The 16,594-nt window shown below is 41.2% G+C and overlaps 1 protein-coding gene across 1 annotated transcript in view; it reads right to left on the reverse strand.

Annotated features, from left to right (window-relative positions):
* NSUN7 (NOP2/Sun RNA methyltransferase family member 7) overlaps positions 1 to 16,594 on the reverse strand; it is a 1,092,683-nt gene that overhangs the window by 745,860 nt on the left and 330,229 nt on the right. The window contains exons 3-4 of the mRNA XM_044061490.1: positions 9,626 to 9,642; positions 8,583 to 8,709 (exon numbers count right to left, since the gene is read on the reverse strand). Coding sequence (XP_043917425.1) covers positions 8,583 to 8,709; positions 9,626 to 9,642 — 144 coding nt within the window. The remainder of the gene's footprint in view (positions 1 to 8,582; positions 8,710 to 9,625; positions 9,643 to 16,594) is intronic.

Raw genomic sequence — 16,594 nt, forward strand, 5'->3', positions numbered from 1 at the left:
ATACATATGAACTAGCATGCATTTTGTGAAGTACAGGAAGTGAATAACTGTAATGATTAGCTGTGACTGGGCAAAATGTGATTCAAAATCTGGGTCGTCCATGACAATCATGGACAGTTGAGAGGTATGCAAAGAAGGGTAAGTGGGGAAGGAGTTAAGGAAAGTTAAGGGAATGGAAACAGGGTTACAAGAGTTAGCAGAGGTACACAAACACACAGAGAAGGCAAACACTGGGCACACAAAGGAAAGACAATGGTGATGGAGTGGATTAGACAACAAACAGGGAAGAGAATTAACAAAAAAGTGTATGGAACACCTGGATCGGAAATTGGGTGGGTTGCCTAGAGTACCTCCCTGCCTATGCATGACACAGAAAGATGCAATACACCTCCTTGGGCAGCTTCACCACTGGGGTCTGGCTAAGATGAAGCAGCTACTGGCAGGAGGGATGCAACATAATCAGGACCAGGTCGGGGCTCTCAAGTTGGCCAATGCAGGCATCTAGGCTGTGACTGATCATCTCCTCAACCACCTCTGCCAGCTGCTTATGTGTGATGATCTGGTCAACTCCATTGGCACTTGCACAGATCGGAACAACACTTTCCACCTCAAGTAAAGCCTCATCAGACTTATTTTATTTTATTTTGCTTTTGTTTACTGGATTTAGTCAAAAAAAAAAAAAAAAAAAAACTCTTCCACAGAGGCCATAGGATAAAAGCTCCAACACATTATGCACTTCCATAGGTCATCTCACACATCCTGCATCACCCTCACTAACTCCACCATAGCTGCCGTAGCACTAGCCTGTGTCTCCATGATAGCCTTGCACATATGCTAGATTGTGGCCGCTGACACACCAACCTCAGGGGACAGCAGTAAACATGTCTCTAGTGAGTATCATTATCCTCCCCTTGTGTGCACCTCTCTGCCCATGAGTGCTAACGGCAGATTCTGACATGTCTACCAGGGGTACTACAGGTCCTCTGATTGCTATTGTCCCCAGTAACCTGTCCTCCCCGTGTTGTGTATGCTTCATGGGTGTCTGCAGGCAGACAGGCTGTCTCCATGGCCTATGTAGGGGATAGAGTGGTCACATTCCCTCTATCCAGATTATACTCTGTATGATGATGTCAGCTCATACACCCCATTACCGTTGGAGATTTCAGATCCTCCAGCATCAGGCAATGTCAGATAAAGAATCACCTGTGACTACACAAAAACACACTATCCTGTGTAAGTATAACCCAGCATCTGAGGTGTAAAACTACAAACATTAAAAAAAGTATTGCACACCTTGTGCAGATGACCATGCAGGTGTATCCCTGATGTTCTTCTATACCACAAATTACACAGATTTAATAATTTGGACAGTGACTAAGGGTTTAAGATGATTTCAAGGTAGTCTTCTGGAAACACCCAAAGCACTAAAAACAGAAGTGCAATGGAAGACTAACAAAAAAATAAAATGAATAAATAAAAAACAGCAATGTATGAAACTAACCCAACAACAACATTTTTACTTATCTTCCTGATTAACTTCAGATGGGAAAAAGGAGGAAAAAGTCGCAGACAACAATGGTCAGAATGCAGGACAGAAGCTACAGTCTGACAGAAGAAAAGCAAACATTTTAGTAACAAGTAATAAAAATTATTGTTGCTATCCTAACTCACCTGGATATCTAGACCCAAACATGGAAAAAATACAATTGTGCAAGTAAACTTACTATAACAGTAGGTGTTTGAATAATCACTGCTGCAGTAGCCTTTGCTATATTGGTCACATCCTGTTAAGGATATATAAGAAAAACGATTTGAGCGATAAGTCCTTCAGACCTTTCAGTTTGTCTGTAACACAGCCTTGCTCTGAGAGTATTTAAGATGCCTGTAGAGTGAGACTGTACAGAAAAGCTACACCCTAGGCTACCATGACTAGACTGCACAGAGGATAGGATCTGGTTCCCCCTTTCTTATTCATCTACATCACTGTGGTGCTGTTTATAAACACTTAAAGAGGTCCTGGGGACAACAGATGTTTGAGAGATCTGACAGCATTTATAAGTGGCAACACCCATTTTATGTTTCAGGGTTTTGGTCTGTCTTTTCTGTCCCAATGAACATGTATGTTTATCTCTGTAAGCACTGCTCCCCAAGCAAAGTTCATAGGTTCATAGGTGGGTACTAGGCTAATGGCCCTAGGGCCTATATAAGCCTAGCCATAAAGATTCCCTGGCTTTCGCCAAGCAAACATTTCTTTTCCTGTGCCCCTGTCGAGCAGAGCCACAGAAGTGATCCCTGGGGTGAATTTCCTAGTCCCCACCCAATCATCAAGATTTTTCATAAAGAGGGCCAATGAGGTGCTCTGTTTGACATGAATGGGTAGTCTGTTCCAGAGTAAGGGAAGTCTCTGGGACAGGAACCTATCCCTCCAGCATGTTCTGTTTATAGTGATGACAAGGTTTAGGTCCCTGGAACGTGTGGCTCGGAGGGATTGGGACTTCCTTAAGTGTAGCATGTCCAACTGCTCTGGGTTTGACATGGGCTTTGTATGTTAGGCAGAGATCACCTCTGAGTAGGCGATATGCGACGGAGTAGAACTGGAGTTTTTTGAGATGGTCTGCGAAGGGCATCCGTTTGAGGTCAGTGATCCTCTTTGTGAGGTATTTCTGCGGTCTGTCCAGTTGTTGCAGATGTCTTGTGAGGTACATAACCACAAACAGGGCGTTGCATTCTATAATAGGTCTAATGAGGGATGAGTAGAGAGGAACAGTGACCTCCTTTTTTCTGGATGATAAACCTTTTGTGATGAGGTGTGCCACATAGAAGGACTTCCTGATCACTGTGGCAATGTGGTTATCAAAGGAGAGACTACTGTTCACCTGTGATTCCCAGTCTGTTGTGACTGACTGTGCTGGAATAGACAGGGGGACCTAGATTTTCAGAAATTTAGTGTCTGCACTGAAATAGCTCTCTTTTCACAACCCCAAAATTGGAATCTAAAATGTCAGGGATGTTGATACTAAGACCATATAGTTATCAGATGCCCTGGATTTTTCTCATACAGAGTCTTGCAAAATATATCATTAGAATCATAAATGCTATAAGACACAGAGTCTTGAGGAATTCCCTTGTGGAGAAAGAAGTTTGAGTGGAGAAAAAAACAAGAATAAATCTAGATACAGATCTACATTTTGCTGTGGAAAAAAAACTCTTTTGACTTGAGGTGTAGAAGAGACACCCCAGGAAAACAATCTTGTGGGAAGGAGTCAGAGAATACTTTAAGTTCTCCTGGAACCCTAGTCTGTGTAGGAGATCCCTCACCCAATACACAGATCCCTGACGTTTTGAACAAACAAACAAAAAAAAAAAAACTCTGCAAAGATAAGTAAATCATCTAAATAAGGAACAATGTCAATACCATGCAATCTGCAGGAGGCTATCACAGGAGCTACACACTTTGTGAATAACTTTGGAACAGTGGACAGACTAAAGGGTAATGCAGAGAATTAACAATGTGATACAGACACAGAAAACCTAAAGAAACGTCTGAACTGGCATCTATAATAATGCAATGATACTCATCTTTTAAATCTAACATTACTAGAAAATACAAATGGGAAATAACTAGTAAACAAAAAGGCACTAAGGTAACATAACAGGTAACCTCACAAAACCTTTATTAATCCACAATTTGATGAATGAAGAAATAAAAAAACAGCAACTTGAACTTGTCAGTTCAAGTTGCTTTTTTTATTTCAAAAGCCCAATAAATCCGTCCTGTTCAGAGTAATGGAGAAAGAAGAACACGAGAGATATATCTAAGTTTTTGTTTCTTTATGACATGAATTTTTGAAGAGACCCACTTTTGTAAGGAAAACCTTCCCTAGGGATGGGCATAACTTTATGGCTAGGCACAGTGACATTCGCTGCCCTTCTCCCAGGACTGACAGGAGTGGGTCTCCCTTGCTCACCAGGGACACGCCCAGCAGCTGCAGAGGACATGTCTACCCCCAGTCCATGGGGGCTGTAGGGACTGTACCAGTGGGAGGGAAAAAGATGAATGGTCTCAGGAACCAGTTTTGGGCACGGAACTGTCACCCACCTGCATCTGAGGCACTTTAGTAGCCTGAAGTGGTGACAAGACTGTCTAAAAATTTTCTTCTTTTTGTGGCTGAAAGAAGTAAAAACTGAGGAACAGGTATGTTGTGCCATGGTTAAGCCGGAAATGATGTCTGATTCCCACTGAAACCTCAAAGCAGTAGTCAGAAAAACATATTTGTTGTAATAAACACTTACTCCAACCCCCAAAAGTAGAATAATACAATGTTTACTAAGCTTCAATGGGGGAAATCAAAATAATCTGAGAAATGAGACAGAGGAGAAATAGTGGAATAGTTAAGAGCTTCAAATTCAGGAAGACAGAATGAAAAGACAGTTTACAAAAGAATAATGAAAGGACATTTCTATGGCTCCCAACTATGCAATAAAGTCCAGAAGGTTTAGGATTTTTGCTTGGAAGTGCCTGCACAGATATTTTTAAACCTCAAGTAGACTTCAGAGAATTTTTGTCAAGGAGATAGTAAACACTGGAGGTGTGATGTTACAGAGGTAATTTGAAACACGTTTTGGGGGGAATATGACGAGGCAGCAGATTCAAAAATGACCTACATAGTACTTTGTCAGAAATGGTGGGGGAGAAATTGGCTATAATTAAGTAAGTAAATGATTACTTTGAGCTGGGATGCATGCTCTGCTACTAGAAAACAGAAATTAAAACCAACTGTAATTGGAGAACCAAGTATTATTAAGGGGATAAAAGAGTTGGTTAGAAAAGGGAATGGGCATATTGCATAGAAATAAATGGAATTTGTAGCAAGAATATATGCAGAATAAAGTTCAGAAGGGGGAATGGCATTTAAGGGAAGGCAGGAACTGAGCAATTTATGTACAGTAAACTTTCAGTTAACTGGAACTCAAGCAACGGCACAAAAAAAAAATTCAAAGAATTACAGTACAGTTTTCGTGTATTGCACCTTCTGTTCACAGAAACATACCTTATGTTTCTAGAGCTTTAGAGTTTTAAAACGGAAGATAGGAATAAATTCCCTCTCTCTCCAACCTGAGAACAAGTCAAACCAAACAAATAGTATAGGGAACAGTATTAGCCAGGCCTGTTTTTAATAGTAGCTCTCAAGCAACCAGAAACTTCAGTTATCCGGCATCTACCAATCCCAGTGGGTGCCGGTTAACTGAGAGCTTATTGTAATGTTGCAGTGAATAATAGTTGTTAAAAGGAAACATGTATGCATAATGCATGAAAATGAAAACTATTTGTTAAAGTTTCTTTTTTTCTCTCTCGTACATTTTTCATTGCATATAATGTAAAATGTAATAAAGGTGTTAAACAATTAGTATATAGTTATACATTAAGATTTCAGGTAAATATTTTGTGTTTCTCTGGTATAATATACTGGCATGGCTGCTTCTTTATTTATTTATATTTATTTACTGATACCTGTTTACTGGAAAAGTCCAATTGGGCACAGGTGCCCTTTCTCAGCAGAGACCTGGGGAGAAAAGTTCCAAGGTATCCTATTTAACACAATCAATACTTACAGTAACAGATGTTATAATGCAGGTTCAGTGAATACATGGAATAACAGTATAATAAATTTGTACTGATCTTCACAAACATTAAATTTATAAGCCTAGTGCTGATACTTTACCAATAGAAGTGTGATATATAGAACAGGTAGGAGTAATTTAGGAAATACAATAGAGTGAGGTATTTGAGGAGCTAAGCAAGTTTGATTGTTAACAGAGAAGAAGTGATGGAATAGTAATTTGGTTGTGCTAATTAGAAGTAAATATAGTAGTTTAAGAAGTACAATAAAGTTTTGTATTAGAAGGGGATAAGAAAGTTAAGTGATTTAGTTCTTTAAAGGAAGTTATAAGAAAGGAGGTGAAGGGTATTTGAGAGTTATGTCCGACATGTGGAACAGGGGCAAAGCCAGGAGGCAGAAAGGAAGTCTTTTAGTAACGGTTTGAAAGGATGAAGGTGTGTAACTGACCTGATTGATATAGGAATTTTATTCCAAGTTCTATCTATACTATTGGAATAGAGACTGACCCCAGCAGCCCTCTGTGGTTTGTACATGGTAAGCAGTTGTTTACTATTAGACAGAAGGGGACGATTTGGAAAACAGTATTGGAAAAGGGGTCTAATTGCTCAGATAGGTTATGGGTGAGCTGAGTATAAATAAGACAGGTATTGAGAAAGCATGAGCCAGATAAGTGCTTTAAATGTTAAACAGTGGTGGGTTTGGTATGTTTGCTGCTACTGAATCTGGTAACTTCGTTATGTCAGTGTTCAAGTTTAGAACTAAGTGATGTTTATAGGTTGGTCATGACAGAGGTTCCACACAAGAAAGACGGCAGGAGGTAAATGGTAGGCTGAGTTACTTTGGCAGAGTCTGTAAGACATTTCTTTACTCTATGTAGGGTGGTTAGTTTTTGACAGGTTTTCTTGATGCTGTTGTAAATAAGTAAATTGAATTTAATAATGTCATTGGCTGTCTTGTCAAGTAGTTTTGCATGTGGGATAACTTCAATCATAGCATTAAGGACAACATTTTAAAGTTTTTGTTTTCATGAAAATGGGATTTTGGAAAAAAGAGAAGCATTTTTTTTTGGGGGGGGGGTGATTTAGTAGCTGGTGATTCTCCTGTAGCCAACTTTCAACAAAGTTAAAGGGTTCATGAGTAATTCTCTGAAGATATTTGGAAAGCATACTAGGACAGTATCATCACTGGATTGTATGAGGGAAGCTTGCTGAGAGGATTTATGTAAATTGCTAGTGAATATATTATAGAGTAGAGGGCTGACAATAGAACACTATGGCACACCATTATTGACAGGACAGAAGGAAAGGAGAAAAAAGAGCAGAGACATTTAACAAACTGCTATCTAGCGGTTAAGTGGCTGTTAAACCATAGTAGTGTGGGTTGTGACATTCTGAGGGAAGACAGCTGGCAGAGAATTTTTTGGTGACAGACAAGATCAAAAGCTTTAGAGAGTTCAATGAATACAGAAGAAACAAGTTTGCCTTTGTCTCTAGCTTTATTAATAGTATCTATCAAAGTTAATAAGGCCATGCTAGTGGTGCTATGGTTGGGTTTAAAACCATGCTGTGTGGGGGTCAGGAGCTTTTCCAGAAGAATATATTAAAGAAGTTGCTTGTGAATGCACTTCTCCAGAATTTTTGACAAAGCGGATAACATGGCGATAGTTCTGAAATTGGTTATATCAGATGACGTTCCTCCTTTATGAAGGGTGAGGATGAAGAATGTTTTCCATAGAGAAGGATCATAAAATTCCTTGATAGGTCTCTTAAATAGAAGAGACAAAGGATAGGCTATAGAACTGGCAGCCAACATGAGGTCTTGCCTATTAGGTATACAAAGATTAACTGAGTTCTTTGGTTATCACTTAGTATACAAAGCTGAATACAGCATAAAGAAAAGAAATTACATCTTTATACACTGCTGCCAAAACTATCAATAATTAAGAGTAAGTGCCCATTTTATTAAGGGAATGTCAAAATGAATGCCATGTACTTTGCTTCTGAAAAATTCTTCAAAGCAGCAATATGGGCATATATTATACAATGAACTGTAACTTCTACTGCAAATCAGTAGGTAAGGAAGTTCAGCATGGATCTCAGGTGTCCCCTGGATAAAATCCAATATGCCTTAAGCAGACAGCTATTATTGTGTCTTTCACACTTCTGGATTTAGGTAAAACGCATTAACCTTTGTGATTATATTTCTTGCCCATATTTAATGAACACATTTTCACAGTACTCCATCTGTGAGCCTACATATAATTAAAACATTTCTTCAGACAGCTGACTCAGAAGTGTAAGGAATGGAAACTGATTTCATCACGGGTGCCAAGTCTGAAGGCTGGCCTGAGTCCAGGAGGGAGAGTCAAGCAGAAGGAGGAATAAACATCTACAGCTGACACATCTGGTAGGGTTCTACAGTAAGGTTGCACCAGCATCTAAGGGGGAGTAAGGGCGGCTAAGAACCACAAAAAGAACTGAGGGAGTAAATCCCTAGGCCAAAAAAGGTTAGTACAAAATGTGAAACAGCCAGCTGTTGCATTGCATTTTATCTATGATACAAAATGACTAGGTTAAAGTTAGTAAAACCACTAAGTCATGTGTATGATCCTAATTTGTTCCCCACAACGGGAATAAGTGACCACCTAAGATTATCAGGCTGACAAGCAACAAAGAAAAGGCAAACATTTCTTTAAAGTTCTTCAGAAAATAATGCACTGTGCAACTTTGATTATTTGCAACATAGTCACTGTTATAATTAAAAGTTCTTGTCTTGTGTATATGTATATGCATGCTACTATACATATCTATTTCTCTGTGGTGACTACAGAATATATCACTTACAATTACAGTAATATTTTATGATTCTTATGTTAGACTTCAAAAATATATTCCATAAAGTGATAATATACATGCAAGAGCATTTAACATGTTAAAAATAAGTTTCATTGTTATGAACTACCTGTACAGACAATTCTCTACTTCTCGGACAGCCAAAATGACTTCTTCTTCCGCAGAAGTACTACGGTCTTGAAATTTGCGATTCTGGAAATCATACAGCATAACCGCCACAAGACTTGTCATATCGTCTGGCTGCAATAAACAGCAGAATATATACTAAAATAACTGTGGAATCCCCCAAAAAGAGACATGCATTCCAAGAGAAGGAATAGCTTGGTGAGGTACTCACCATAACAATAGATATATGTTTGCATCACTGTTGTGTTTGCAATCTTTAAATGAGTTTAAGTTACTCCACTCCTCCTTCTGAGGGCAGTTCTAGCCATTCATTCACAGTAGGATACATGGAAAGCATTCCTGACCCAAAAAGGTTCCTCTCATAGATCAATTATTTTGGAAAGAACACAATTGTTAAATCTAATATCAAGAACCCTCCTCGTTAAGTCCTCGGGTGACCTGAATCCCAAGCAGTTACTACTAGAGTTGAAGCAGATGAAGGATAGTACACACACACACACACAGACACACACACACACACACACAGACACACACACACACACACACACACACACACACACACACACACACACACACACACACACACACACACACACACACATATATGGCTGAGCCCAGGAATACTGTCTTCACAAGGGTATCTCAAATCTACAAGCTGCAGTTGTTACAATAAACATTAAAGAAGGAATATACCAAAGACTAAGAGGCAATGACATATATGTCTGCAAAGGAGACATTTTTTTGGCCTTCCTCAGAGCCAACCATAGGCAGCCCAAAATGCCCTTCATTGTTCAATGGGTCTACCAAACCTGGCAAACCTACCCCGGATTTTCTCTAACTGAGATTATGGCTGATAAGGAGTATGAGGCACCATGGGACAGACTCATATCTTCTGCTGAGGAGGATATTTTAATGCCCTGGATTCCTTACTCTCATGTACTGTCTGGGAGTGGGCATTAAATGGGTGTTCTCAACCAATGCCTTCTCTCCTGAAAACAATGCCCCTTGAATGTCTCCAACCTCCACCAGAGATTAATTGCGAGCTGCAGCTGTATGCAAGCCCTCCATTTTAGGATGGGTTTGCTTATTCTCCCTTGCCATAGCTTTAGACACCCGAGACACTAATCAAACCCAGGCTGCCAGGGCCACAGTCAGGGCTTTATCCCTCTATGTCAGGATGCTGGATGCAAAATAATTTATTCTTGAAGCAAGCACTAGAGGCAGTCACTCTTCTAGTAGACTGAGCTATGACTACAGCATTTGCCAGTTGTTTGCTAGCCCTAATATAGAAAAATATTGCATCTGGCACCATAAGCCATTCTCTCCCTCCCTCCCTAATGTAAAGAAGACAAACAACTGATCTATCCTCTCAAACTCCTGCTCCCTTTTCAGGCAACAAGAGAGCTGGCTGTGAACATCTAAGGTACAAACAGCTCACTCCACTATAGTTTCTGCCACTGCAAAGAATACTTGGAGGCTGAGAGAATGGCTGAGGAAACTACTACTTAAAGGGAATATGGGCTTGTCCTAAGAAACATTTTATCCTTGTGAAGGACCAAATAAGGTTCTATATGCATAAAGGCTTGAACCTCTAAGATACAACACAAAGATGTGATGACTACCAGGAAGAGTACTCTGACAGATATGAACTTTAGTGTCACTGAGCTTGCAATCTCAAATGGAAGATGGCAAGCCTGTTAGCTAAGAAGTTCAAGTTCCACCGAGGGCAGAGACATGCCACAGAAGGATGGAGCTGCAATGTTACATTAAGGAACTGCTTAACTAGCTGATGCGGAGTCACAGCTCTGTCCATCATAAGGTAATGAAGTTCAGAGACAGCTGATACATGGATTTCGACTGTGTAATAACTCAGGCTTTAATTATACAGCCACCTTAGATACATCATGATTACCTGCAAGCTGAGCAATTTGGGCAATACTGGGCCCTCCAGACAAATGAGACCATTTTCCACTTATAGGTACAAGAATGCTGAATAGAAGACTTCCTAGCAGTTTTCATCACTTCTAAAAACCCATCTGTCAAATTTAGTGAGCTCAGGGAGGTAGAGGTGGCTGCCAATTCTGCCATCAAAGCATCATTTCCTATTTCACAATGGACTTCTTACAGTATGAAATCAAAGTATTCTCAGACACTGTGGGCAACAAGAAAGAGTTTGGGTCCTTCTTCCCAGAAATTTGAGATAAGGTACAAATCAGCAGGAATCACAGGAATGAGTACAGGAACATTTCATGTCCCAGGACATGCAACACATCTACCACTACCTCTCCTTGCTCTGCTGACCTGAAGAGAAAAAGGGAAGAGACATTTTGCACCAAGTGGCAAACAGGCTGATCTGTGGGGTATCCAACTTTCGGACCCTGACCACACGTGGCCTCTAAATCAATGAGTATAAGCCAAGACTGAAGGAACATATCAGACCATCTGCCAACTTGTCCACCTAATCAGGGATGTGAATTACTGAGAGAATAATGGCTCTATCGCCCACAAATAGCATCTCTACCATGTACACAGCAGAAGTCTTTGTGCTCACTTACATACTTAGGTACTTACCACACAATGGACTAGAAGAATGTTTGGATGAGGTAACACAACAGAAGCAGCTGTTTCTCCATGACCTTCAGGCCACCTGTGGTGTACTGAGTGTCTACTAACTGACATGAAGTGATTGCCTTCACAAGTGTTAGACCCAAAAATGCAAGTCTCAACATCTCAAATAATGGACTGATTCAACTAAAATAACATCAAATTCTGAAACGTGCCATTATACTTTTTAAGCATTATGACACCCAAGATGTGACAGGATATATCTCCCACATCTCCGCTACTTATAAATACTAAATTTAAGACTGACGTACATTCAAGCATATACTTGAACATCTGACTCAGAATACATGCACTTGTTCTGCAGTTCGAATGACTGCAATTACTGTAGTTGAACATATTCAAAAGGAACCCAATCTCAAGCACCCTCCTCAAGGGAAAAAAATACTTCTTGCACAAAGTGAGGGGCTAAAAGATCTCTCCACTCTTCGAGCAAGCAGTCCACTGTTAGCCTGTTGTGAACTGTCCAGTGCTTCAGGGCCTGCCAAGAAACGTCCGACCAAAAGAAAGATCAGTGAGCATGAGGTGTCTCTGACGTCACTGAAAATTCACTGTCTGTTAAAACACCTGTGTTTTAAGGTATGTAAACAGCATAAGGAACATAGTTACTGCCATCAAGTCTAGAAGGATCAACACAGCCTGAGCTTGCATTCTTTTCTCATGTAGAATACTGAGATTTCAATACTTTCCAAGGGCAGAAGCAATGACACACCACTGGCATAATGGTTAAGACATTCGCCTCTCTAGCACAAGGAACAGGGTTTGATCCCGGAGTTTGCATGTTCTCCGTCTCTGTGGGGCTCCTCCAACCTCCCAAAATCAAGCTGGATGTTTCCACCTGAAACTCACCCATGAATGGAGTTTTGGGAAGCAGTATAGAATCTAGATGGTGTTGTGTTTATTGGGGTAAGAGCTGTATAGATCAACAACCACTTTAGGCATCAACTGTGCTGTACAATATCCTCTAGATAGGAGAACATGGATTACAGACTGCTAGGAGAACACGGATTACAGACTATGAGCTGTGCCAGGACTAACAACTCAATGGTGTCAAATTTGACTCTAGGTGATTTGGTTATGTTGATTAATGATGCCAAATATGGGTGCTTGGGTACTTGCCGGTGATAAGAGGGTTGAGGACCCAGTCTATACGGTTCTACCTGACTTCGTCGACAGCGCAGAAGACCGACATCGGAATCCGGAGCTCCAGAAGATCGAAAGTGAAGAAGACCGACGCGAATCCCGAGTGGCAGAACATCGACAATGTAGAAGACCGACACGACGGATGACAACACCAACGCCGAGGATGCCGACATGGGGAAAGGCTGTGTGAGTATGCGGTAGTGACGGACGTTAGGGTGCGAGGCAGGTAAGGAGATTGACGGTCTGTGGGGATAGGTGGGTTAAGTGAGTTAGGGTTAGGGGTGGGTTAAGTGAGTTAGGTTAGGGAGCGATAGGGTGGGTTAAGTGAGTTAGGGTTAGGAGCAGGGGTGGGTTAAGTGAGTTAGGGTTAGGAGCGATAGGCGGTTAAGTGAGTTAGGGTTAGGAGCGGGTAGGTAGTGACGGACCTTAGGGTTAGGGTAAGGTTTAGTGTGGGCTTGTAAGGATTTTGGTGTGCTTGTGTTGTGTGTGTGGTTTGTGGAATGGGGATGTGTTTTGTTTTCAATTGTTATTGTGGTGTGTGCAGTGTATGGGGTTTCGTGTTTGTGTACCGTCGGTTATTTCGTTGTCGGTTATGTGTGGTTTCGTGTTTATGGACTGTCGAATATGTGGTGTCGGTGATGTGGTTGTCGGTGTTGTGTGGTTTCGATTATGTCAGGTAGAACCGTCTATACACACATTTATGCAAATGGGGGGAGGGGTGTATGTGCCTCTATTGGACAATGCATGCATTCCATAAAGCTCAGCAGCCCTGAGTCAATAAGCTACCGGCCAGCTGGTGTCCAGTTGCTCAGCTTGGGTTACAAGGGATAGCTCTGTTGAGTGAAAGTGTGACTTAAAACCAATAATAAAAAAAAAAAAACACAAACAAAAAAACCCCCCTGAAGACAACAATTTACCAATAAACACGTTTGCCTAATGAATCAATTCTATTGGCTGTGTGATGTTTTAAGGATATATAAATGTATGACCAAATTTGATGTTTTTAGCACTGAGAAAGGGTTCTTTTACATGAAAGCTTTGCATTAAAGTCTTTATTGGTACACTGTTGTGTTTTTTTTATATTGCTTTACAAGTACTGCTTTATTTTGACTTCAGTTTTTATTTTGTACTTAAAACCAATCAACCTGCCAAATATGAACTAAGGATTGCTACACTCAATATAGATTCACTGAGACTGCAACTGAGAGTACATGATAGTAAAGAGAAGACAGAACATCTTCAGTATCCAGAAGACAAGATGGAAGGGCAGTACAGCAAAGCCACTTGGCTTGGGATCCAGAGTCTACTACTCAAGGTAAGAACAGATTGGAAATGGTTTGGGAATTGTGGTGACGAAGACACTTTAGATGACAGTGAGTGATGTCATCAGAATTAGTGACAGACTCATGGCAATCAGACTCCACTGCAGTGATAGAGCAGCATTCATAACTTCAGCCTATGTCTCACAGCAGCGTTGTGATACTGAAGAAAAGAGTACATGCAGATAACAGTTTCAGGACCTACTAGATAAAGTAGGGCAACCGCTGTACGGAAATCTTTCTAAATAGCCCACCTCATTAGTAAGAGTATCTCATGTCAGGACAAGGTGGTCATAACATCACTGTATTCTTCCCTTATAAGACCCATTATTGAGTACAATGCCCCTTTCAGCATGTACCACACAAAGTACATGCAGCAGCTGGAGAGACCACAGAAGTTCCTCACCCAGAGAATCCAGGGCCTCAAACATCTACCCTACACAGACAGGCTAAAAGCCCTGTCCCTCTACTCAGTCTCCTAAAGACTCCTCAGAGGTGACCTCTGTCTGGCATGCAAAGCAATCTCAGACCCAGCCCTGATGGGACTGCTACATATCTGCAAGTCAAGCTCCACTTGAGTAACCCACATGCCCGACATTAACCTGGTCTGTGACATCAATAGGACTTGCTGACAGGACAGATTTGTGTCCCAGAGACTCTCCCTTTTGTGGAATAGACTCCCTCTCCATGTAAAGCTGAGTACCTCATTAACCCTTTTTAAGTGCAACCTGGATAACTGGATGGGGAGCAAAAAATATACTCCTGGGTTTCCACCTGTGTCCCTGCTAGACACTGGTACAGGGTGCTGACTTGTTGGAACATGGGCTAAATTCTTGACTAGGCTTGTAAGGGCCTCAGGACCAATAGCCTAGTAACTTCCTATGATCCTATAACATGAGATGATGTAGATAATGGGGGACCTGAATATTCATACTGGGATAGACAGAACAGGATATGGGAACCGCCTGGATCTACATTGGTGGGGCAACAGGAATAAAGAAGGAGAGATCATTCTAGACTTTTGTGTGGCAAATGTCTTGATGGTGGCCAACACCTCAAGGGATTGGGGGTTTGCATAATACTTCATAGGTTCATGTGTTTACTAAGTTAATGACCACAACAATCTTTTTAAGCCTAGCCATTCATCCCAAATCTCTGACAAGTTCCCGTACCCTTGATAAGTGTAAGCAGTGGCTTGGGAAATTAACCATTTACAGGCTGCCTGTGTCCATTAGAGACATAAGTGCCAAATCAGGGTTGAATTTCCTGTTTACCATCCAACTGTCCAAGTTACATTTGAATTGGGCTATAGAGGAACTATGCTTCACATGGATGGAGAGCCTGTTCCAGGGAAGGGGTAGTCTCTGGGATACATATCTGTCTCTCCAGCAGGTCCTATTTATATCATAGGCAAGGTTTAAGTCTTTAGAATGGGTAATTCTGGTACTGCACTTTTGCGGATATGCTGGAGGTCCATTACTTGTGCTCTGACAATGCCTTATATGTCAGGCATAGATCTCCCTTCAACAACCTATAGGAGACAGAATACAGGGATAGGGCATTGAGGTGATCTGCACAGGACATGTTACTTATGCCCTGTATTCTTTTAGTGAGGAACCTCTCTGGATGTTCCAATTCCTTTATATGCCTGGTTAGGTACATACCAAAGGGTGCACTATATTCATTGACAGGTCTGATGAGTGCTGTATACAGTGAAACAGTGACTTCCTTGGACCTAGATGTCATACCTATGTTTATAAGTTGCACAGCATAAAATGATTTCCTCACTACTGTAGAGACATGACAGTCAAAGGCTAGATTACTGTCTGTGTGTGTCCTCATGTCTGTAACTACTGGGTCAACTCTTAGGGGTGTGCTGCCAATGTGATAGTTACCAGGGGTGGATGACTTCCCAAGGGATACTATTACGCATTTATTGGCACTTAGTTTTAGTATATGGCACTGACACCAGTTATGTGCTTGTGTCAGCCCTTCCTGGAGAAGGCGATTCGATAACAGCTCCTAATTTGCAATCATTTGCAAATTTAGTCAACCAGAGGCCATTGCCATTATTCTTGACTTCAAAGAAGTAAACACCAAAAAGGAGTGGTCTCAGGACCAATCCCTGAGGGACTGGCCCCTATGTAGAGGTGCACTTCCCGATTCTAACTTCCTGGGACCTGTTTGTGAGTCATCTGGCTGTCCACTGGGTGACATAAGGGTTTGTAGCTAACCTCCTCAGTTTGTCAACATTACCTGAGTGGGGTATTGTGTCAAGTGCCTTGGCCAGGTCAAGGTAGGCAGTGTGAACAATTGTCCCTTATCCATTGCTTTAGTGACCTTCTCAAAGAAGTCCACCAGGTTGAGTAGGCACGACCTGCCCTTGAGGAAACCAAAATGGACTGGGTCCACTGTCTGGAAGTTTCCTGTCATTATCGATCAATTCCATGATAATTCTTTCCATAGCTTTACATATTAGACTAGTGAGATTTATGGGTCTGTATTTTCCAGAGTCTGTAGATGGCCCACCTTTGTGCAGAGGAATGACTGTTGCTGTTCTCCATTCATGAGGCATGAAGCCTGTTTGGAGGCTACTGTTAAATAGCAATTCTAGAGGGCCTGATAGGTCATGTTTCATGTTATTTAGAAGGCATCCTGGGATATTGTCTGGGCCCACTGATGCAGTACTTTTGGCCTTAGACAGAGCATTAAGGACCTGCTCCCTAGTGATATTACGGGAAGTTATATCTGGAATTGAATTTGTTGGCCAGTAGATTTGTTATATCTTCTGGCTCAGTAACAGTGGTTCCATTAACAATGAGCTCTACACACAACTATGTATTGTCTTTGAGGTTGTGGACAGCTAAAGAATGCCTTGTGGTTGTCCTTGGCCTAGGAGGCCAACTTTACC

Source organism: Protopterus annectens, chromosome 2.part0, assembly GCF_019279795.1.
Source record: "Protopterus annectens isolate FY-2018-M chromosome 2.part0, PAN1.0, whole genome shotgun sequence".
In the NCBI taxonomy this organism is placed as follows: domain Eukaryota; kingdom Metazoa; phylum Chordata; order Ceratodontiformes; family Protopteridae; genus Protopterus; species Protopterus annectens.